Consider the following 21505-nt stretch of genomic DNA (forward strand, 5'->3'; position numbering starts at 1 on the left):
ACGCGTGCAGCCCTGTCTGCGGGCGGCAGACAACCGCCCCTGCCTTGCATGGCACCAGAATTCCAGGGCCATGCATGTGCAGTTCTCCTGCTGACACAGGGCTAAAGATGCATCCGGAAACAAACATCAATCCAGGATCTCAAGGGCTCACGAGAAATATAGGGCGCTGGTCCAGATTGAGTAGGTTGCAGCCGCATCAATCAGGGTCTGTAAAGCAGGGCGTCAGAGATTGGCAAGAGAAGGGTTATGCCTAACATGCAGCGGATGAGATGCGGTCACTTGCGCGGCGGGCCAACCATGCCGCCCAGTTCGGGCGGTGAAACACAAGCATAGGAGCTGTGGGCCCCAGGGCGCCCTTGCGCCCCGCCCCGACCCCTCTTGGCACGGCCCTGTCCGCCCCGTTCCCCCCGCGCCGCCGCCGACGCGTCGGCCGCAACGGATTCTACACCCCTGCAAATCGCCGCCAACGCGGCCTCTGCGCCGATCCCGCCCGCGCCTGCAGCCCCGCCCTTGCCCTTGCCCTGCCCGAGTCCCTGCCCCCCAGCGCCTGCGAGCTCGTCCGCACATCACCTGCAGGACTGTTCCGAAGATGGGCACAGCCGACTGCTTGAGGAAGAGCTTCTGCAGCGCCCCAGGGTCATCCGCAACGCCGGCCTCCTCCCACTTCTTCACGACCTGCTGCGCCACCTCCTTCTTGATGCCGCCCTACATTATATGTGATATGATGAGTCGGAATGATATCCGTTGTATGGGGTTGCGTGTGAAAGAACATTTGTGGACATCACTGATACATTGGGTCCGGCCGGTGGTCAGTTGGGGAGGTGGTGTGGTGGTGGTGGTGGAATCTTGCTAGCCATGCGCCGGTAGGAACGCCGGCCGCTCTGCGCTGACACGCACCGCGCCGCACCGCACCGCCGACGCCGCTGATGCTGTAAGGGCTGCCGGCGCCTGCCGCTGCTCTCGCCACCGCCTCGCCCATTGCCACCCGTTGAGACGGCGGCGCCGGCGGCTCGCCGCAGGGGGTGCCTCGCAGCTCCCCCTGCCTTCAAAACGCCACCCCGTCAGATTGCACCTTTTGCAGGGCAGCCATGAATTCTTCGATTTTCTTCTCAGTCTTCGGGTCTTTTGTACCGTTGCCATTGCCATCGCCCTGCGCGCAGACATGGAGTGGTGCCAACGCGTGGGGTGGTGCATTGCTCGTGCGCGCCGACGCGTTGCGCCATCGCTGCCAACACCCATCCCGACGGGAGGCGATACATCGTTACAAGTGGAATTAAAACCTGCATTTGGTCGCTTCGCAGACCCACATAGGTGCCACCGATGGGTGGGCGCCGCTGTGAGCGGGCGTGACACACCACCCCTCACCGCTGCTGCGACGACGCGGCGCGCACGCTGCACGCGAGCCCCGACCGCCGGCAAGGAACGCCTGGTGATCGTTCCAGTAGGCGCGACCGCCTTGAATGAGGTCTGCAGCATCATGTCGTTGCTGCGCTGTCTGATGAGAGAAGTGATGTAGAAAATACGCAGCAGCGGAGGAAGAAAACTGAAACAGTTGCAACGTGATAGTTTGCAAGAAGTATCATAAATCCACTGATGAAACAACGGGCTCGATCTTTCATCAGCAGTCTCTGGATGGATCCCGGAGACTGGCCTTGTGATTACGCGACCGCTTCAGAGGTGACAAGCTCTTGCAACGTGGTCATTTGTGCAGTACATGTACCGCTTATCCCTTGGCATGATGACCCCCCTGCTCACACCCATCTATGAACCAAGTGTTGACTCATTGACTCGCTGTCCATGCCGGCTGTGGGCGCCAGGGGCCGAGCTGTGTGAAAGCCCAAGGTTCAGTGCCACATGGGCCACTAAACACAGACATGCAGCACTCCTTCCCATTCACAGATGCTGTTCACTTGCATGCGCAGACACACGACCCATCTGACGTGCAGCGTACCACCAAAACAGTGAAGGCTGCGACCCACAAGACCAGCAAGGGCTGCGGACGACGCCAGGCGCTGTATTGTGAGGCCGCCCTCAAGGCACCTCCTCCTGCTTCAGGCCGCCCTCCTGCCCATCAATCCACTCGACGATATCAATGAAACCCCCAAACTGCGCGAGCCGGCGGCACGCGGCCGCGTCCCAGGGGCAGCCCGCGCCGCGCGCGTAGCGCAGCACGCGCAGGTGCCCGCCCCCCGCCGCCGCGGCGCACGTCTTCTCGTCCCAGGGGCAGCCGTGCTCGTGCGCATAGCGCAGCACGTCCAGGTGGCCGTTCTCGGCGGCCAGCCAGCATGTGTACCCCTTCCAGGGGCAGCCAGCCTCTCGGGCGTACCGCAGGGCTGCCAGGTGTCCGCCCTCCGCCGCGGCCATGCACGTCCGGTGGTCCCAGGGGCAGCCGTGCTCGTGAGCGTATCCCAACGCCGCCACATGGCCATTGCGGGCCGCGCCGTCGCACGTGGACACGTTCCATGGGCAGCCGTGCTCGTGCGCGTAGCGAAGGACGTCGACATGGCCGTGTGTCGCCGCCAACTGGCACACCAACGCGTCCCAGCGGCAGCCAGCTTGGTGCGCGTAGCGGAGCACGTTGAGGTGGCCGTTCTCCGCGGCCTGCCGGCACGTCGCTACATCCCAGGGGCAGCCGGCCTCGCGGGCATAAACCAAGGCGTCCAGGTGCCCCCCAATCGCAGCCGCCTCGCAAATGCTCGCACTTCTCGGGCAGCGGCCCGGCCCCAGCATCCAACGCAGCTCTGCCAAGTCGCCGGCGGCCGCCGCGCGCAGCGCCGCGATCGTCCGCTGGCTGGGGGTGAGCCGCGGCCACGCCTCGCGAACGCTCCACGCGGGCGGCATGGGGCCCACGGCTGCGCTGGTCGCGGCGAGCCCGGCGACGAATCGCGACACAGGCAGGGCCCGCGCCCGCGCGGCGGCGCGTCTTGGCTCCGCCCATGCCCTCCAGCGGTGCGCGAGCCGCGCGATCGTGGTGCACTGCTCCACGGGCGGCAGGCGCTCAAACACGAGCCCCATGATATCAACGTGCACCTCCAGCGGGGCCAGCTTGGCCCTTGTTGTGCGGCGTTCTGGAACCTGGAGGGAAGGTGGTACGGGTGCAGGAGATGGGGCTGAGGCTGCCGTTGGATGGCTGCATGTGCGCGTCTGTAGTGCAGCAGGCGCACACACAAGCGCAATACTGACATGTTGACCCGCCGATGCGCGGATGCCGCAACCACTGCATAGCCGTGCTTTCCCCTTCCACCCTTCCAATGACCTTGTATTCTATTTGATATGCTGCTCGCGCCTTGACCCTGTCCGGCGTAGATCACGATGTCACCGACATTTTCTCACGCTGTGCTTGCACAGAAGACAACACGACGTGTATGGAAATTTCACTTATGATGACATGCTACGGTACATCCCTGTCGGCTCTGCGGCGTGCGAACAGACAGGTGTTGGTGGCCCGTTGGCTGTGCCACTGGTGCCCCTGAATCGCCGATCTTGACCAGCGGTGACACCCCAACGTGATGCAATGCCAGACATGCACAAGCAAATTGGGTGCAGCCACCCCTCTGCATAAAGATGATGCATGGCTGACAGCATGCGCCTGCATGCTTGCTGCCACGGCGTCGGATATTGCAAGGTGACCTGCAAACACTAAGCCTGCCCATGGCTTTGCTCTCTTATCTGTGTGCGAGCTGCCAGAAAGAAAGAATGCTTGTGGAATACCAGCCTTTAAAGCATACGATAACACAGTGATACACCATATCTCTGGAGCAAAGCGGCAAGGCGCCATGACGGCAGAGATTACCAGTGTATGCAAATCCTGGCCAAGCCCTACACATCCGCCCCTGCCTCGCCGCCGCTGCTGCCGCGGCCGCCGCCGCCGCCGTGTGTCCTCCATCCACCACCACTGGGCCCCACCGGGGCTCCCGGACGCGCCAGTGCCGCTGCGGCCGCGCGGTATGCCTTCGTGGCGGCCTCCTTGGCGCCCTCCGCACCTCGCCTGGCATTTGCACGCATGTTGCGAGACATGACATCAGCAGCCGGGTCCCGGTTCGGATCTGCCCCTGCAGCTGCCGCCCAGATTTCGTCTAGCATTGGCAGCGAATCCAGCACAGCCGCGTGGCGCCGGCCCAGCTGCCGCATCCGCTCCTCCGCCTGACATGGGGCATTTGGGAGGTGCACGTGCATACATGAAATGTGCAATTTTGGATGGGAAGAAACAAGACATAAGCAAAGTCTCTAATGACGGCTGCCAGCTGACGCGCCCACAGGATAGCATGTGCGTCTGCACAGGATCACACCCTTCTGTCCAGCTCACGCCACCACATTGCGCAACCCATGGTGGTGACTTCCATTGGTCAGAGATTGTCATCTGCATGCAGGTGCAACCTGCAATATGCGATCTGCGATCTGCGATCTGCAATCTGTGATCTGTCACTCACCCAGCCGTACTCTTGTAGCAGCTCTGCAAACGCTTCTGCGTCCAGTACCAGCAGGCTGCAAGCCGACAGCGCGCGTATGCAGTACAGGCACGGCCATGCCCGCGCGCTGAAACCAGACTCGCGGCCCCATAGCGCCGCCAGCCGCGGCGGCAGCTCTGCCAGCGGCGGGACGGGCAGCAGCGCCTGCGGTCGTCGGCGGGGCCGGGTATGAGACCGAATAATTGATATTTCCCTCGGGCCATGGGCGCCCGCGCAGTGAGGATTTGTGAGCGCGTGGGGTTCCGCTCCAAAACAGTTACCTCAATTTAAAGCGCGCCGCGTGCCCGGAACCAGGCCCTGTTTGTGTTGCTGCACGGACAGGACCCCGCACTCGCGCGGCGCCCAACCCCACGAAAGTCAACACAAGTTGGTTGCGCGTCCCGCCCTCTCGCCCTCACCGGCTCCCCGAACGAGTCGCCCGCCGCCAGGGTGTCGACGAGCAGCTTCCCCAGGTACACGTCAGCATAGCCCCGGGTGATGAAGTACAGCTGCTTGTGGCATGTTCCTGGGATCACGATCAGCTGGCCTGCCATTGAGGAGGGGCCGACCCGTCAGCAAGGTGCGGAGAGTCAAGGTGCAAAGATCGGGTTTGGGGTGGGTGCCAGTTGGCAGGGGTGTGGGACGGCGGTGCAGCGGTGGCTGACGCTCAAGGTTTCAAGGAGCTACCTGTGGCTCGCGGCATTCTGAGCGAGCCTGCGGCAGACATATGCCGCGCTTGGACCAGCTGGCGTTTGGGGACGAGCAGCGGCGGCAAGCAATCAGTGCAAGGCGCTGATGACGTCTTGCGAGCCTCTAACAACAACCAAGCACGCACCGCACAACGACATCCAAGGCAACCCTCATTCACCCGCACGCACTGCAGTGAGTGGCTGCCGACCAACGACGACAGCCCCAGGCGCTGACATCACCGCACTCACCTTCTGGCGCCACCTGGTGTTCCACGAGCAGCGCAGTCCGCTGCAGCAGCTGCCGGCTGTCGCGCAGGACGGGCAGGCGGGACAGCGCCTGGCTGACGCTGGCGAGGGCGACCTGGGTGGGAGGGGGCGACGAAGGGATGAAGGGATAAATGGACTCCAGGCGGCAGGGGTTGGTTGTCAACGAAGCGATTGCTTAATTTGACAAATGAATTGAGTTAATTTGATGTGTCACAATTGCAGGCCACCTTGTTTCTTGAAGCTGAAAAGCACGGCAGAATGGTGCTGGTCAGTTTGGGGCCGTCAGGAGGCCCGTGCGCCAGAGGCGGAGCGAGAAAGCTTGTCTTCACGACGAGACCGTCAGCCGCACCTGCAGCCGCAGCGCGGGGGCGAGGCCCTGCATGAATGCGCCGCTGTCCTGCGTGTTCTCGTCGTGATGCTTCAGCTTCAGGTATGACATCACCGCCTGCTTCAGCGGCGGCGGCAGGCCGCGGCGGTCGACCTCCCTTTGGGCCTGCGCCGGGGACAGGGAGCGAGAGCGGGGCACGAGCCGGGCGTATCAGTTGGGAGAGCAGCCAGCGTGCATCAGCACCAGGTGTCACAGGCAGGCGCGGGCGCCGAGGAGCTAGGGCGGCAGAGCGCACCAGGGTCTCTGGGCCTCGCGTTTTGTGGAAACGCCGGGAATCGCCCTGCTGTGGGGTGACAACCGAACATGCGCAAGACAGGGTATGAGAAACACAGCGGGTGCCTCGCCTGCATTAGTAGCGTTTTGTGGCGGGCCTGCGCCGCCAGGAACTCCAGGATTGCTGATAAGATGAAGCCATTGACAGTGGCCCAGCCCCTGGGGTAGGCAACGGGGTCAGGCGGCCCGTGTCAAGGGGTGTTCAAGTGGTGGCAAGGGGACGGACGGCGTGCGGCGCTCATGCAATCCATGTTGTGGAAATCGCGTGCGCTGTGGCACAAGTATAAGGAGCTCGGGCACAGCGGGTTGTATGCAAAGTGCATCAAGAACATCGACCGATGACACACTATGCCAGCAGAGGATACGCTGCATGCGGCTGGGGCTGCAGTTGCCCAAGGACAGCACCGGCATGGACCCTGCCAGCGAACTGGTCAGAAAGCAACGAGATGCTCAGAGAGAAGCCTGCAGCTGAGCTCCTTATCCAGTTTCAAACAGCACTCAACCCACGGTCAAAGGGCCAGGTTCACTTGATCAAACTCACGCCGCCATGGTTATCATCTCGATTGTCCAGAGCACCGCCTCTGCGTATGTCACTGGCGGATATGAGCCATAACCCAGGCCGATCATGGCGCTGGTGACGGAAAATACTCCCCTGTGTGTGCACGTTGCATTTTGTGTGTGTGCGCGCGCTCAAAGAGATGTCGAGAGATTGTTTGATTGCTTGATGCAAGGATGTGTGTGCAAGTGATTGTGAGTGGATGGGCATATTTGTTCTGCGCGTCCATTGCATTTAGATGCTGTCATGCCCCACAAAGACACGCACACGGGCCTCAATCAGTCTTTGGCAGGCACACTGCTGTAATTGACTGCACCAAGGCGAGGGGCCTCAGACGTGCAGCAGCGCAGCGCGACCGACCCACCAGGTCCACGCCTCGTACACGTGAACGGGCCCGTCCAGCAGCTGCAGCTCCACAGGCCAGGTCTTGGGCGGGAAACCCTGGAGACGCCAAGGCGGTGGAAGGGGGTTGCCGGCGTCAGCGTTTTGCTCCAAAGCCGCATTCGAATCGAAGGAATAATCAAAGCAAGTTCGGCGGCTGCATGCGGCTTCCATGGAATCCCTATGTACCAATACAAATATGGCAGGTGATCTGCCCGGCCTGTGTTTAAGATTGCACACAGCAGACAGGTTGAGGCCCGCACGCGGGTCTTGGTGGAGTGCGGTACGCCAGGTGCCGCCCACCTGCACGCGCAGCACGAGCCACAGCGCACAAGCAAAGTAGTGCAGCGACAGCAGCAGCAGGGACGCTGATATCACCACCAGCCGCATGGAGTAGTTAAAGTTGTTGGAAAAAAACGGCAGCAGATTCACGACGCGGAAGGGGTCGCCGTGGGCGCGGCGGGTGATGGCGAAGACCTTGAGCATCCTGAGCGGCGGCAAAGGGTAGATCGTGGCAGCTACATCATGTAAGGAGGGCTGGTGAGCAGCATTGACGCCGACAGAGGATGGAACGGCTGTCAGCACGTGTGAAGCCTTAGCTCGAACTTGCTGGAGATTGTGACAGCCAGCATGGCCAGCAGCAACAGCAGCCCTCGTTGGAATGCCGTCATGCGATGACATCAGGATGACATCACCTGTTGAGGTATCCAGCGTTGAAGCTGTCCAGGCTGCGGTCTGCTGCCAGCACGATGCACTCAAGGGGCAGCGTGGACACAACGTCCAGGAGCAGCCACCCCTTGGCGTAAGTCAAGAAGACGATCTTGAAGTCATAAGAGTACTCCACCTGTCAAGGTGGTGACGGGGAAAGACCATAAAACGAGGCGTCGTGGAATGGTCACAGCATTCTCTCAAGGGCGCTGAAGTCGGGGCTGCGTCGCATCGGTGTCAAAACTTAGGCGGCTAAGACGAGGCAGCTTGCAAGAAGCGGAGCCTCGCAAAAGCGCGCAGGCGCGATCGCGCCGACTGAGGCAGCAACCAGTTGAACGCACCATGCCTGTTTCTCTGTTGAAGCGACGGACGCCAGTCAGGAAGTTGAGTACGATGTCCAACTTTGGAGTAATATGGTTTGCGATGGGATAGGATTGGGTGGAACGAGGTGGGATGAGTTTGGGCTTGCAAATGCTCCCGTCGTAATTAAAACCAACGGTTTGTCGGCCAGGCCCAGGCCGCACACTTTTGAGGAGTGCGCACCCCGCCGCTGCGCACACTGCAGCGCGGGTCAGACGCTTCGACCTCCTGGCGAGCTGGCTTTGTGGGTCAAAGCCTCCACAGAAAAGAGGCCACTCACACCCCTTCCCCCCGTCCATCCGCATGATCATCGCTGAGCCTCCCCTTAGGTGTCACGGACGGACGCACCATAAATGCTGCATTAGTAAGCGTCAGGAACTGCACGCTCATCGCCGGCTGCGGCGGCGCATGCGGCCCCGCCGCCGCCGCAGGCTGGTGGCCTGAAAGGAACACACACTCTGTCGCCGGCGCATAGAATGCGATCAGGGCCGGCACGTATATGATGAGCGCGGCAGTGAAGACGAGCATCAAAATGTCCCAAAAGAGTCTGAAAGGGCCATCGGGGTTGATCATGTACCATGGAGCCTTCGGGGCACCCTTGGGAGGCAGTTGAGGGCGTTGGGGAGGAGGAGGCAGGGCAGCCGTGTGCTTTCGTGTGTGCAAAACGCAACACACACGGCTGCAGCAGCTGTACGTATGCATGTGTGCACATGCACACGTGTATATGAGGATGACTGTGTGCAGATGTGTGCATGCACAAGTGCGCCGAAAAGTGTGTGTGTGTTTGTGTGTGCTGTCGTGTTGTGTGTGTGAATGTACTCGCACCCGTGCTTGTGTGCACCACCTGCTTGCGTGTGCGGCGAGCGCACCTGCAGCAGCGTCTCGTAAAGCTCCCGCGCCTTGGGCTGCGAGTGCGGCCGCAGGTCGCCCGACGTGAACGTCAGCGGGCACAGCGCCTCCTGCAGCAGGCGCAGCTGCCGCCGCGGGTCGCGCCGCCACGTCGCGCTCAAAGCATAGTCCTCCCCGACACCGCCGCCGCTGGGGCTGCCGCCGGCCCCGTCATCGCCGCCGTCGCCGTCGTGGTGGTGGTCGGGCGCAGCGTCGACAGGATCTGGCATGCTGCCTGCGCGCTCCAGTATGCGATGGTGGTCTTGCTCCTCCCACATGGGGACGCGCGACGAGAGCGCATGCACCAGGCGCCGCTGCGCCTGAAGGCTTGGCCGCCCCATCCGCGGCGCCATTGATGCTGCTGCGCGCTGGTGATGTCCCTGCTGCTGGGCTCTGACTGGCGGCACTGCGGGCGGCACACGCCGTCCAGCGCAGTATATGTCCTGCTAGTAATGCAAGCTACGCTGCCATTACGAGCATATTCTCGAGTCGTCTGCTGTAGGGGAGAATGAGCGCCAGTGTTTCCGGGTCATTGGCGAGATCGTTGCGCCGTCCAGCTGCATGATTGCTACAGGATATCGGTTCAACAGACACACACAATGTAACGCTGAAGTGGCTGCGGACGCTTGGTGTAACCCCTTTAGCCGAGAGGCACATAGGGCTGATCGTGATGCGTTCACGACACACACTTGAAAGGGGGGGCCAGCAGCTGGTGGGAAGGTGAGCGTTGCGCTTTGGGCTACTCTATTTGGCGTCTACGGGCGAGCTTGTGGACTGTACTGTAGAAGCGCCATATTGTTTCGAACACCATCATGCACGTCGCGGAGCGACACGCTGCAGCGCGGCTGGGGGGCCAGGTGGTGGGATACGGGTTGACCGCTTTCACCTTCATACATGCTGGCTTGGACTGCAGAGAAAGATTCACCAGGACGGGTTGGCAGGTGCCATAGCCTACGAGATGGTTTGATTCTAAGCGCAGCATTGCACAAGAAGGGGCCCACAGCCCTCCCGTTGCTGCTGCTGGGACTGTGTCTTGCATCCCTCACCCTGCAGCACCTGAGGCCCAGGCATGCGCAAGAATGTTGTGCATACCCTCACTCAAAGCCCCCGTGTGGCGAGCGCAGGAAGGCGACCTGCAGGGCAGGCAATGTCCCACGGGTGCGGTACAGCGCTGCAGACCACATGCAGGGCGAACCACAGGGCTACAAGGCGAGGGGCGGCACCATCTGGGCCCACTTGTGCTTGGGGTGCTGGCCGGGTTGGCCAGCAACAGTGAGCCTTCCAGCCCAAAAGCAAGATCGGTCACCAGGAGCTGGGGGGGAGGGAGGTGGGGCGGCAGCGCCGATGGCGTAATCAGCAGGCCGCTTCTCTCAGTGCAGGAACAAGCGAGGGTTGGGCCAGCAGCGGCTGACACCCCACCTGCACCCGTCGGCAACAACTTCCAGCCCCCCCTCCCTCCAGGCTCCACGCGCTGCCATTGACGCCGGGTGGACCTAGCCGTGCCTTGCAAAAGGCAAACGAAGCAGCTTTAGCGGCGCAGCGCCATAGCATAAGCAGGAGCGGAGTGCATTGCCTGAACGGAGCACGGGACTTGGGGGGCGTGCAAGCTACCAAAGGCGATCAGCGGCAAGCATACTCAAAATGCCTGCGCCAAATTTCGTTTATTTGTGCCTATGGCTGCCTCTTCAGAAGGCGGCCTCCAAGCGCGCATGTTGCTTGACTGGAATCAGTCAAGAATACAGGTCTGCCGCACCGGAATGCAGGTCCACAGGCAATCAGTGGAGGCGGCCGAGTCAGTGGCGGTCAGCAGGTCAGGGGCGGTCTAGTCAGGGACGCAGCACGCGGCCTGGTGGGCCTTGGTGCGTGGCTGCTCGTGCAGCCGAGTGTCTATAAGCGTTGTTTTATGGTCACAACTTGAGGTCCTAGCGCATGGCGGCAAGTATGTACCGTATGCGAGTGCGAGGACAACCGCGGCCCACGCCTAGTGTCGAGGATGAGAGGAGTGACCAGATGACACACACACCCGCTGTCTGCTTGCCTGCCACTTAGGATCATGAGGTGTTCGCAAGACTACACGAGTTATTGGAGGTATATCGTATCGTGTCCACGTCGTACAGTCTGCGCTGCGAGACTCGTGCTTGGTTCGCACCGTGGGTGAGAGATTCAGAGTCATCTCGCTGTCTGTCGCCCCACGATGCTGCTGAGCCAGCGTAGATGTCCAGCTTTGTCGTGTCAGCCTTCACGAGCAAACGACCGGAGCCTATGGAGGCGCGCCACCGCCCGACGAACCGCGCCGCTGCGTCGCCCGCTCCAATGGCGAGCCCGTTGGTGCCTCTGCCGCTGAGCCAGGCGGCGGCCTCGGCAGCCCAGGGCCAAGCGAGGCGCCATGTGGGCAGCCCGCGAGCCAGCCGCGGCATGCAGGGGCCAGCGACGCAGCCGAGGCTGGTGAACCAGCGGCACCAGACTGCGAAGCCCCAGGAGATGGGCCGGGCCCTGAGGACATCCGTGCCCTCGCCGCTGAGCTGCAGGATCGCGGCACCGCCCTGCGTGAAAGCCTGCTGTCCCGCGGCCTGATCGACGACCGCGGCGCCGCCGTGCTGGACTCCTACGCCGACCTACAGCGGCGCGCCAACGCCTTCTTGGCTGACGGCTGCGATGCGGTCGCCACTGCGGGCAGCAGCACAGGCCTGGAAGGGGACGGGGGCGGCGGCGGCGGCGAGGGGAGCAACGGCGGCTCTGCGGCCTACCGCTTTGTCACAGATTTTTTTGAGGAGCTCGACAAGGCAGGGCTGGACAACATCAGCATCGGTGGCGCCATCCTGCTCTGCGACCCGCTGACGCTGTTTGGGATGCAGGCAGGCAGCGGGAGCGCTCAGCTGCTGTCTTTGTCCCTGGCAGCCGCGCTGGAAGGCCGGTTGATGGCGGCGCTGCAGGAGATGCCGGACTGCTTCCTGCCTGCCGAAGGCATCAGGTCGGTGGGCAGGGCACCCGCGCACAGGCTGTCGGGCATTGGGCATGGCGGCTTACGTGTGTCAATCCAGCAATAGATGTTTGTGTCTGACGGCTGACACAGTTCTGGGTCGTCAGCGTTCTGGGTCGTCAGCGTGCATCTCTGCACCCATCAACAAATGTGACACCTCAACCCTGCACCGACCGCTCGCAATCTGCCGCATCGCGCGCTTGCGCAGGCATGCGCTCATTTTTACGTCCGGACTCTTGCATGCTTGGGTTTTTGCCGCTTGCCTCGAGGGTGCGTCGCCTTTTGGCACCACGCCACAGCAGCACATCGCAACGGCTTGTGATTGGTCGGCAATGCAGCCGGGCGTGGCCCACCTACTCCTCATGAGTGAAGGGTCCGGGGCACAGGCGCGGCTGCTCCAGGCCTTGGCTGCAGAGACAGTGGGCGCAGCGGCGGCGCTTTCCTGGCGTAAAGTGCTGCTAGGCGTGGTGCGCGACGGTGGCGGCAGCTGCAATTTTGTTACATGCACGGCTGATGTGCAGCTCCGTCAGGTGCGCCGCAAGCTCATGTGCCTTTTCCCTCGCCCGTGCGGCGCGCACATTCATTTTGCTGGTTGCGGGCTGACTTGGCCGTCGAAGCCGTTTGCTTGCATCACCCACTGCGTTGTGACGCTCCAACTGCTTGGAATGTACTTTGAGTGGCATGTACCATATTTCTTTGGCCGGGGCTTTCGCCATAACCGTCTGTCGCCCATACATGCACCCTGGTTCGCACCAGGTGGCGGACGTGTTGGGTCAAGTAGCCCAGTCAACACCCATGGTGGTGAACCTCCAGCCGACTCTGTTGTGGGCCGCAGGGCAGGCCCTGAGCACCCTTCTGGCCTTGGATCCATCCTGTGTGGCCCCTGATGATGAAGCGGTACGTTTGGCTGGGTGCCTGGGAATCAACGGTGCGGAGCGAGTCCGCTCTGGGTTATGTCTGCTGTGCTTTCCCGTTCCCCATTGCTCTGTGTGCTGTTGCTTGACAATTGTGCACGTGCCGCAGGCGATGGTTAAACTTGCCACGCTGATGGAGAGCTGCGACCGCTTGGTGAAGCAGCCCGGCGACTGGCGCGTTGAGAGACCGTTGGGATTGACACACGCAGAACAGCTGTGCTCCCTTGTTACCTTTGATGCCCTGTGCACATTGTCCGAATACCACCACCACCGGGGGGATGTTGACGCCGCGCTTGGATGGGCGCGGCGGGCGCTGCTCACTTGGTTTGCGGCCACCACAGCTGGCCAGGATGGCGACGGCATACCGGTGAGCTGCTGAGAGCTGCCTGCAACAGGCAGCACGGCCTGACAGTGGCGACCCTTGGGGCGACGCTGACATGGTGATATTGCATCACGTCTTATGCTGAGCTGCTAGTCGTAGCGTTCGACTTGAACTGTCAATCAACCCCTTTGCCCGGGGCGAATTCCCACACACGGGTGTCAAGCACATGCAAACCCCATTTCAACACCCGTTGTAATCCTTCCTCCAGGAGGTGCACCAGAACAGCGCCTGCCGCCCCTTCTTCTTCATGTGGCGCGACATGATGCAGCTAGCTGGGGAGGGCCACGACCCCCAGCAGCTGCTGGGCGTCAGCCACGCCGTGTGGCTGCTCAGGCGCGTGCTGGCATGCTCTTGCTCTCGGTGAAGCATTGGTGATCCAGCAAAAAGTGCCTGTTTTGAGTGATCACTGCATCCCCACCAGTCCGAGATGCGCTGACCATCCCCTCCCTGCTCTCAGCTTCAAACACACCGACTCCTCCTAAACATCACTTTCTCTCCCGCCCAGGCGCTACCAGTGCCTGGTGCAGCGCTTCATGGTGCTGCAGCTCGAGGAGGCGGGCGCAGCGGGGCCCCAGGGCGGGGCGCTGGGGGAGGCGGCCTGGGCGGCCACGCTGTGGGCGGTGGAGGGGCGCTCCTGGCGCCCGGCTCTCCCTGGGGTGTGTCGAGGGCTGCAGGGAGGTCTGATACGCCTTGGCTGCTGGGATGTGGTTCTTACTGCGACCGTGTACCATGCGTTCATACGTGTTCACAAGCTTCCTGTGCCAGCTGCCACTTGAATCTCAGATCTGAAAGTTCTTGCAGGCTGCCCGACGTTAGCGCGGCCACACCTGGCCTCGTTCGTGCAGGTGCCGGCTGGTCTGGGCTCCCACCAGAGCTTCCCCTCGTCATTTTCAGTAAGCAAGTTCCTTGGCGCATCATCTCCAGACAGCCGCGTCATGGAATTTTACTACAGGTTCTGCTGCGGCGACACCGAAACCCCTGGCCCGGGGGAGGACCCCTGGTGAGGTCCTGCCCTCATGCTCATGGCTGCGGCGCTTTCGGGCGGTAGCAGCTTCATACTGCAACGTCAGGCCGGCACCGCCCTCTGACGGCCAGGGGCGCGGCTGCCTTACCGGGATGCGTGCATGTTCAATCCTATCCCCCAGGTGGCAGTACATCGCCGCTGAGGTGGACGTGCGGCAGTACAGCAACGGCTGCCATGAAGCCCTGGCCGCGCGGCTGCTGCGACCCACGCCCGCCTCCTCGCCCCTGTCAGCTGACAAGGCCGGGTGCGTTTGTTGCCCACCTCCCTCCCGAGCTGGTTTATGCGTGCATGCGCAGGCCCTGACGTCCTTTAGCATCTTGTATGTCGCCCGTCTGTGCAATACGGTACGCGCACCTTCCCAACGCTGTCGTCCTTTGGGGTCGCAGATGGGTCTTGGAGCCGCGCGCAGGACTGCAGATGCAGGTGCCCCTCTTCATGCATCACGCGTCGAAAACATTGTTGCGACCGAAGCATTTCGAGCCTGGCGGCGCGGTGACCAGTGGCGGACTGCACGCGGGCGCGTGCGAGGCGCTAGCATTTTCGACGCTGCCGTTCCAGCTGAGGGATCCCATCATCAAGGCGCGGTGCCTCATCAGCACGGGTGTTTTCGAGGCGGGCGCGATCTCCGCCAGCAGCGCTGGCGCCCCGGGCGTGTCGTGGCTTGTCCACGCCGCCAAGGCTGCGCTGCAGACGGACATGGCTGCCGGCGGCCTCAGCAAGTCGGAGCGGCTCATGCTGCAGTGCTATGTATCGTTCGCCAACCTCAATTTGTGCTTATCCCTGGACGAATGCCTCGTGGCCTTTGACGCCGCGCACGGGGCGGTCACCGCCGCTGCCGCGCGCGGCCCCAAGCTCGACGAGGCGCGAGCTGCGGGCTTCGGCGCGTGCATGACCATCCTGGACATGGCAGCTGCCATCCTTGCAGAGCGTCATAAATTCGGGCGCTTGGATCTCTTGCTGCAGCACGGGCCGCTTTCCAGCAGTGTGCAGTTTGGGCATCTGTACAAATCCATGTTGAAGCCAGGCGAGGGCTGCAAGCTGCGCGACATCTTGGTAAGCAGTTTGACGTGCGTTGTCAGCCGGCGTCTAGTCCGCGTGAAGGGCCTAGGGTGCAGCAGCATGCGTGCACGTGCCTGTGCATGCACGCACCTGCGCACGTGTGTGCGTGTGGATTTCCCTCTCGTTTTCTCCCTTTGTGCGTGCACACATGCACACGCGCGCGCGCGCGCGCACACAGGCACACAACACACGCGCGTGTACACACGCACGCGCGCCCGTACGTGCACATGCATGCATGCGGGCGTGCATGAGCGCGAGCAAGCCTGCATTCATGCGTGCTGGTAAAGGCAAGCGTTTTTGCAAGCGTGTGCGCTTCACATCACTGTCATGGCGCCTGCTGGGTCCAAACGGTGCTTTTTTGCGCGTTGGCTTGCGCACCCTCATCCGATGCGGACACTCCTCGCCTGCAGGCCTTCCTTAGGCGCCCGCCCAGCGCGCCCATTACCGGCGCGGACCCCGCCCTCCGCGCCAGCCTCGTGCCGCGCCTGAGGGCGACCGCGTCTGCAGCTTGGATTGCAAAGCTCGGCGACGATGGCGACTCAGTCGGGCTCACACTCCTTGCCACGACGCTTGGCGGCGGGACTGCTGCTGCTGCCGCTTCAGCTGAGGCTAGTGTCAGCGAAGAGGGCAGGCGCCCCGTGCCGCCGCCTGCAGAGCTGCAGCTGCTGTCAGAGGCAGTGACGCGGCTGTGCGCATTGTCAGATGGGCTTGATCGTGCGCTGCACTGCATGCGCGTGCTGCCAGGGCCGCTGCCGCCAGCGGCCGTGGCGACGGTGCTCCGGCGTGCATGGGGAGATGAGGAACCACACAGCGTGTGGGGTGCCTGCAAGTCGGTCAATGCCTGGAGGAATGCAGAGGCCTCAGCCCAGGCGGCGGCCACCCTGGACGAGCTGTTTTTGGGGTGGGTTGAGCAGCAGCAACAACAGCAGCAGCAGCAGGCGGAGGAGGAGCAGGAGCAGGAGCAGGAGCAGGAGCAGGAGCAGGAGCAGGAGCAGGAGCAGGAGCAGGAGCGGGAGCAGGAGCAGGAGCAGCAGCAGGAGCAGGAGCAGCAGCAGCGGCAGCAGCAGCAGTGGTGGCGTGGCTACATGAGCATGGTCAGGGGCCTTGCAGCATCGTATGCATTGCTTGGCGCCGCACCGAGCCAAGTCGTGGCTGAGGTGCTACTGCGTTCGCCAGTATCATGGCTGCAGTTGGCCGAGGTACTGCACCTTGTGTGCGGCGACCCCTTTGCCGCCGCGCCGCTGGCGGAGGCGCTGATTTGTGGGGCCTGCGCTGCAGACAGGCTCGCGGTGGCCACGCTGCTGCTGCGCGTGGCCTGGAGCAACGGCGCGCTCGGGCCTGCGCCCTGCGGCCGTGCTGTGGGCGCCCTGGCTTCCCGCGCGGCGCTGCTGCCGGATACCAGGCTGCGAACGCGGTGGGCCCTCGGCCTGCTGCAGCTGGCGCGCGATGGCACGCTGCCCCCCAGCTTGGCAGGCGGCGCGGGGCCCGCGGCGGAGGCGCGCCTGCGGCGCAGGCGGCCGCTGCCGGGCGCGCCGGTGGCGCTTCCCCATGCGGCGGCGGCGGCGCTGCTGCAGCTGGTGGCTGAGGACAATTCGACCACTGCTGCCGCTGATGTGGTGGCTGCATTTCAATTTATCACAAGCGCCCAAGGCGGCGGCCTGCCTCTCAGCGCAATAGGTGCTGCCAGCTTGAGCGCTGTCGTGGCGGCATTTGCGGCACAAGGCAAGCACGAAAATGCGTGGCAGTTGGTGCAGCAGGCCGGCGGCAGCGGCACAGGAGCGGCAGCAGGGAGTGGTGCAGGCGCCAGCCTGCTGGCCCAGCTTGTTGGGGTCTGGGAGGCGCTGCCTGTCAGCGACGTGCCTTCGCCATTGCTGCGCGCGGCGGCTGACGCGGCGGCGACGGCGGGCGCGGGCTCGCTGGCAGGGCGCCTGCTGGGGCTGCTGGCTGGAGCCGAGGGCACCAGCTTGGCGGCAGCAGCGCTGAGCTTGAGCGACGCGGCACTGACGGCGCACCTGCTCTCACAGCTGGATGCGGGCGCCAGGTCAGCGGCGGCACTGGGGGCGGCTGCAGACTTGGCAAAGGCGATTGTCGAGGCGGGCTGGCAGCTGCCACAGGGTACGTGGGGGCAAGTCCTCGCGCTTTGCAGCGGCGGCTTCCCAGCATTCGCACGGCTGGCACTACTGGCCCAAGAGCAGCTGCTGTCAGAGGCGACCGCAGCGATTCAAGCAGCAGAGCGTAGCAGTAGCAGCAACGACAGCAGTGCCCCGGCGGGCCAGCCGCTCGCCGAAGCGCTGCTGGCTGCGCTGGCGTCGCCGCTGATGTCAGGAGAGGCCGCGTGTGCCGACGGCGCTGCCGCAGCGGCGGCTGCGGCGGCAGCAGAGGCGGAGCCGCTGGACCAGCAGCGGCTGACAGCGGGCTGGGCGGCAGTGGCTCAGCGTGCCGCCGGCTTGAGGGTGCAGCTTGCAGCCGCCTGCGCCGACGCAGCCGAGGCGTCGCCGGGGCACTGGCTGCGATTTTCTGCCGGCTGCAGGCGGGAGGAGGAAGCGGCGGCGCGGCGGCTGGCAGTGCTGCTGTGCGCGTCGGCGGGGCTGTCGGAGGCGGCGCTTCAAATGTACCAGGAATTTCGGCATGCGGGCGGTCAGCCTGAGCTGGAGGGGGGCCTGCTGGAGGCGGCGCTGGCGGCGGCGCACGATGCGGGGGCTGAGGTTGCGACCGGGTCTGCAGGTGGGCATGGAGGTTGTGGGGCTGTGAGGGCCAGAAGGTTGCGTCAGCTTGTTTGGTATGGGCTTTCTGGGCTTCTTAAGGATGGTTGCAGCAACCACTGCAGCAGCCACCCCACCTGAATTCATGGGGTGCTCCGACAGTGCAGCTATCTGGCGGCCTTGTGCAGGTGTCCCCCTTCTAGGCCCATGAACATATCCAGTCATTGCTACACACACATATCCCCTCGCACATGCGCATGGGTGCACATTCAAACCTCCCGTCGCCCCTCGCCTCCAACAACGCAGCTCCCGCCGCCATCCTGCGCACGGCACAGTCCCTCTGCCCGACTGGCACCACCTGGGTGCCAGGCGCCCCCATCGCATGGCGCGCGTTGTTCGCCACACTTACCAGCAGCGCGGCCAATGGTGCTGACAGCAGCGAGGCGGCCGCGGCCGCGGTGCGGGCGGTGGAGGCGCTGCTGCTTGACAGCGATCCCCTGTGGTCAGCAGGGGGCCAGGTGGCCGTCCTGCCTTCAGAGGCGGCCGCAGAGGGCCTGCGCGCGCTCGTTCCATGGGCGCCCAGCGCGCCGGTGGGCGCGGCGGCCGCTGCTCAGCGGCTGCTGACCACATGCGAGCTGCGGGGCGGGCAGCAGCAGCAGCCTCACGCCCCCTCACCTGTCCAGCGCGGCGGCTCGCCAGGTGGCAGCGGCAAGCGCAGGGGTGCTGCTGCTTCATCGCACTCGCCACGTGCGGCAGGCGTTGGCGCCCTGCGGCCAGCTCTGCCCCGCGCTGATGCCGGCATCTACTCGGCAGCTGCTGCCGTGCTGGCCGCGACTGGTGACGTTGCAGAAGCTGTCAAGCTGCTCGCGCCGCTCATCTCTGGTGCCAAGGAGCAGGCGATTGCAGTTGCATCTGGTGGAAGTAGCAACTGTCTCAACACTCAGCAGCAGCAGCAGCAGCAGCAGCAGCAGCAGCAGCAGCAGCAGCAGCAGCAGCAGCAGCAGCCGCATGCGCAGCAGCAGCAGGTGGCCGCTGATTTGCTGTGCCTGCTGCCTGCAGGCCGCCGCGCTGCGGCTTTGGCGCCGGTCCTGCGGCTGCTGGCTGCGGGGGGCGTGGGTGCGGTGACGTCACCTGCCCTGGTGGAGGCGCTGACTGGGGAGGACCTGGTGAGATGAGGGCGCTGCCGGGGTGCAGGGCTTTGCATCTCGTGCCACTCAAGAGTACTCGCAGTGGCAGCGCGCTTTTGCTTGCGTGTCATGTGAAGGGGTTGTTCATTCCATGTCCTCCTCTCTTTAACCCAAGGCGATCAAAACTGCCTCACTGCCATCCGCGCACCCAACCCCCCAGGATGCTGCAGCTGAGGCTGACCTGGCAGAGGCGTTTGGGGAGAGCTTTGTAGAGGATCTGATGATGGCCGCATTTGAGGGCCTGCCCGTGCTGGGCGGTGGCGACAAGGGCTCTGCGCAGGACAGTGCTGCGGCGGCCAGCCTGGCGCTGCGGGCTGCGGGCGGAGACGAGGGCACCAGACGAGTTGCGGCTCTGCGGGACTTGCTGCGCGCTATCGGATGACTCGACATCGTCACTGCGCAGGTGGTGGCAGTGCCAACGAAAGCTGAACGTCAAGCACTCAACCACTGGCTTGCAGCTCAGCACTGACCTTAGTACAACACACTTCTATGGCTTGTCAGTCTTGGCCAAGGGAATCTGCACGCCGGCAGCAGCCTACATGCATTGCAACCGAAGCAGTTCTGCTGCTGCTTTGTCAGCCCTCACTGGATGGCTGGGGCACATGCCGCGCCCCTCTTGCGGGCACTGCGTGTGTTGTTCGCTCACTGGCTGGGTTGGCACACCGTGCACTTCGTTGCTTAGCAAGACTCGCGGGTTCGCCGCTGCAGGGTTGTGGTGTGGCGGCTTGTGCATTTACAGGTGGCAGGTCATCCTTGTTGACGCATCAGATGTTTGAGTTCACTCACACGTGGGTTTCTCATGCCCATCTTCCCACCCACCCGCCTTCAATCCTAGTCAGACCGTTTGCAACACACGGCGCTCAGGTGTGCAATCCTTCTTGCCCGCAATCCATGTGAAGTCCTGCTGGCGTGGCCACGCGTTTGTCGCTCACACGCGGCGGCGTATGTTGACACAGACCGTGACGACGCTTGCTGCCGGGCCTTTAAAGAGTACAAATGCAGCTATGCACGTGCAAACATCTGGTTTCTAAATCAGTTCTTTGGTCTACAGTACACATTGCATCGTTACCTCCCAGCCACGGGGTGCGCAGCAATATGAATCACACCTCTCTATTCCCCTTCACGTATTATTACAGTCCCAGGCACACAAGTGACTGCGATCAAACCCTCTGCCCGACCTTTACTCACTACGTACGAGGGCTTATGGCGTCTGGTCCTTGTGTAAGTGGCCCCCTCCGCGTGCGGCGGCTTGTATACACAGGGCGGGGCACAGAACGACACGGGAACAGCAGGTTTCATGCATGGGGGTTGGGTTGCTGTGAAAATGGCTGCACGGTGGTTTTGTGGAATGGATGGGGAGCAGCCAGGCCTGTGACTCGCGCGTGCCGCACAGGGTGTCGCAGCCCTGACATTCCCAATTGAACCAGGGCAAGGCACGGCGCACAAATACTTCAAAGGGCGCAATGCAGCTGTGATCATCATGATTTCATTTCAGTGGTCCCAAGGGTACCGTGGGGGGGCTCGTGTGCAACTTGCCTGCATATCAACAACAGCCGCAAGTGGCGCAGTCCAGGCTGCGCCTCTTGAAGCGCCTCCTCCCAGATATCCTAGCCGCAGAAACGCGTGCCAGGCACCTGGTCGTGGCTATTCAATAGGCACACAACACCAGAGATGGCTTGCCAGACTTTGACAAGAGAGTTGCCCAAATTGACAGGCGTCATCGAGCATAGTCAAAAGCCATCACATGCTTGTTTGGTAGAGCTTCAGCAGTCGCCAAAGATCAAAGGCCACCGTATGGGGTGCAGGGCCATTTGCAGTCGGCGGAGGCGACCACCTCAGAGGCGGTTGGGTCGGGGCGCTCTAGTTGGGGACACAAAAGGAAGCGGCCTGGCAACGTGGGTTTTGCCGCGTGGCTGCTGGTAGATCGAGTGTAGCAAGTTATCATAAAATCTTGATGTTTGATGACAGAGAGAGGTCCTCGCGCATCGCGGCGGTTATGTGTGCGAGTGCGCGGACAACCGTTGTCCATGGCAGGTGTCGCAGCTTGGAGCGACACGCTGACGCACAAACAACAGATGTCCGATGCTTGCATGCCACTTAGGATCATGATATGGTCTCAAAAACTGCTAAGTATTTCAGTCATCGTGTCGTCCACGTGGTGCAGTCGGGGCGATGTCCGTGCTTCGTTCGCACGTCTGTGAGATCCAGAGTCAACTCGCCGTCCGTCGCCCCGCGATGCTGCTGGGCCAGCGCAGATGCCTTGGTTCATCGTTCCAGCCTTCATACGCAAAAGGCCAGA

General features: G+C 63.0%; 4 protein-coding genes across 4 annotated transcripts; 1 reads left to right on the top strand and 3 right to left on the bottom strand.

Annotated features, from left to right (window-relative positions):
- Nucleotides 1-147: 147 nt before the first annotated feature.
- Nucleotides 148-979, bottom strand: MNEG_0269 (hypothetical protein; the record flags this gene model as incomplete). Its single annotated transcript, XM_014051242.1, has 3 exons — nt 148-207; nt 571-705; nt 908-979. 3 exons carry the CDS (start codon nt 977-979, stop codon nt 148-150), a joined length of 267 nt encoding a protein of 88 aa, XP_013906696.1.
- A 1052-nt stretch (nt 980-2031) lies between these two features.
- Nucleotides 2032-3015, bottom strand: MNEG_0270 (hypothetical protein; the record flags this gene model as incomplete). Its single annotated transcript, XM_014051243.1, has 1 exon — nt 2032-3015. The coding sequence occupies one exon, from the start codon at nt 3013-3015 to the stop codon at nt 2032-2034; it is 984 nt and encodes a 327-aa protein (XP_013906697.1).
- Nucleotides 3016-3819: 804 nt separating this feature from the next.
- On the bottom strand, nt 3820-9311 carry MNEG_0271 (hyperpolarization activated cyclicnucleotide-gated potassium channel 4; the record flags this gene model as incomplete). The annotated part of the gene is made up of 11 exons (XM_014051244.1): nt 3820-4143; nt 4431-4613; nt 4868-4995; nt 5387-5498; nt 5754-5897; nt 6107-6224; nt 6607-6717; nt 6986-7062; nt 7306-7489; nt 7698-7846; nt 8940-9311. The coding sequence occupies 11 exons, from the start codon at nt 9309-9311 to the stop codon at nt 3820-3822; spliced, it is 1902 nt and encodes a 633-aa protein (XP_013906698.1).
- Nucleotides 9312-11220: 1909 nt separating this feature from the next.
- MNEG_0272 (hypothetical protein) lies at nt 11221-19588 on the top strand (the record flags this gene model as incomplete). The annotated part of the gene is made up of 13 exons (XM_014051245.1): nt 11221-11346; nt 11487-11929; nt 12147-12468; nt 12962-13219; nt 13443-13594; nt 13740-13890; nt 14080-14234; nt 14380-14502; nt 14759-15311; nt 16175-17358; nt 17848-18041; nt 18326-19185; nt 19367-19588. The coding sequence occupies 13 exons, from the start codon at nt 11221-11223 to the stop codon at nt 19586-19588; spliced, it is 4743 nt and encodes a 1580-aa protein (XP_013906699.1).
- Between the last annotated feature and the right edge of the window lie 1917 nt (nt 19589-21505).

The sequence above is a fragment of the Monoraphidium neglectum genome (genome assembly GCF_000611645.1).
Source record: "Monoraphidium neglectum strain SAG 48.87 unplaced genomic scaffold scaffold00019, whole genome shotgun sequence".
Taxonomy (NCBI): domain Eukaryota; kingdom Viridiplantae; phylum Chlorophyta; class Chlorophyceae; order Sphaeropleales; family Selenastraceae; genus Monoraphidium; species Monoraphidium neglectum.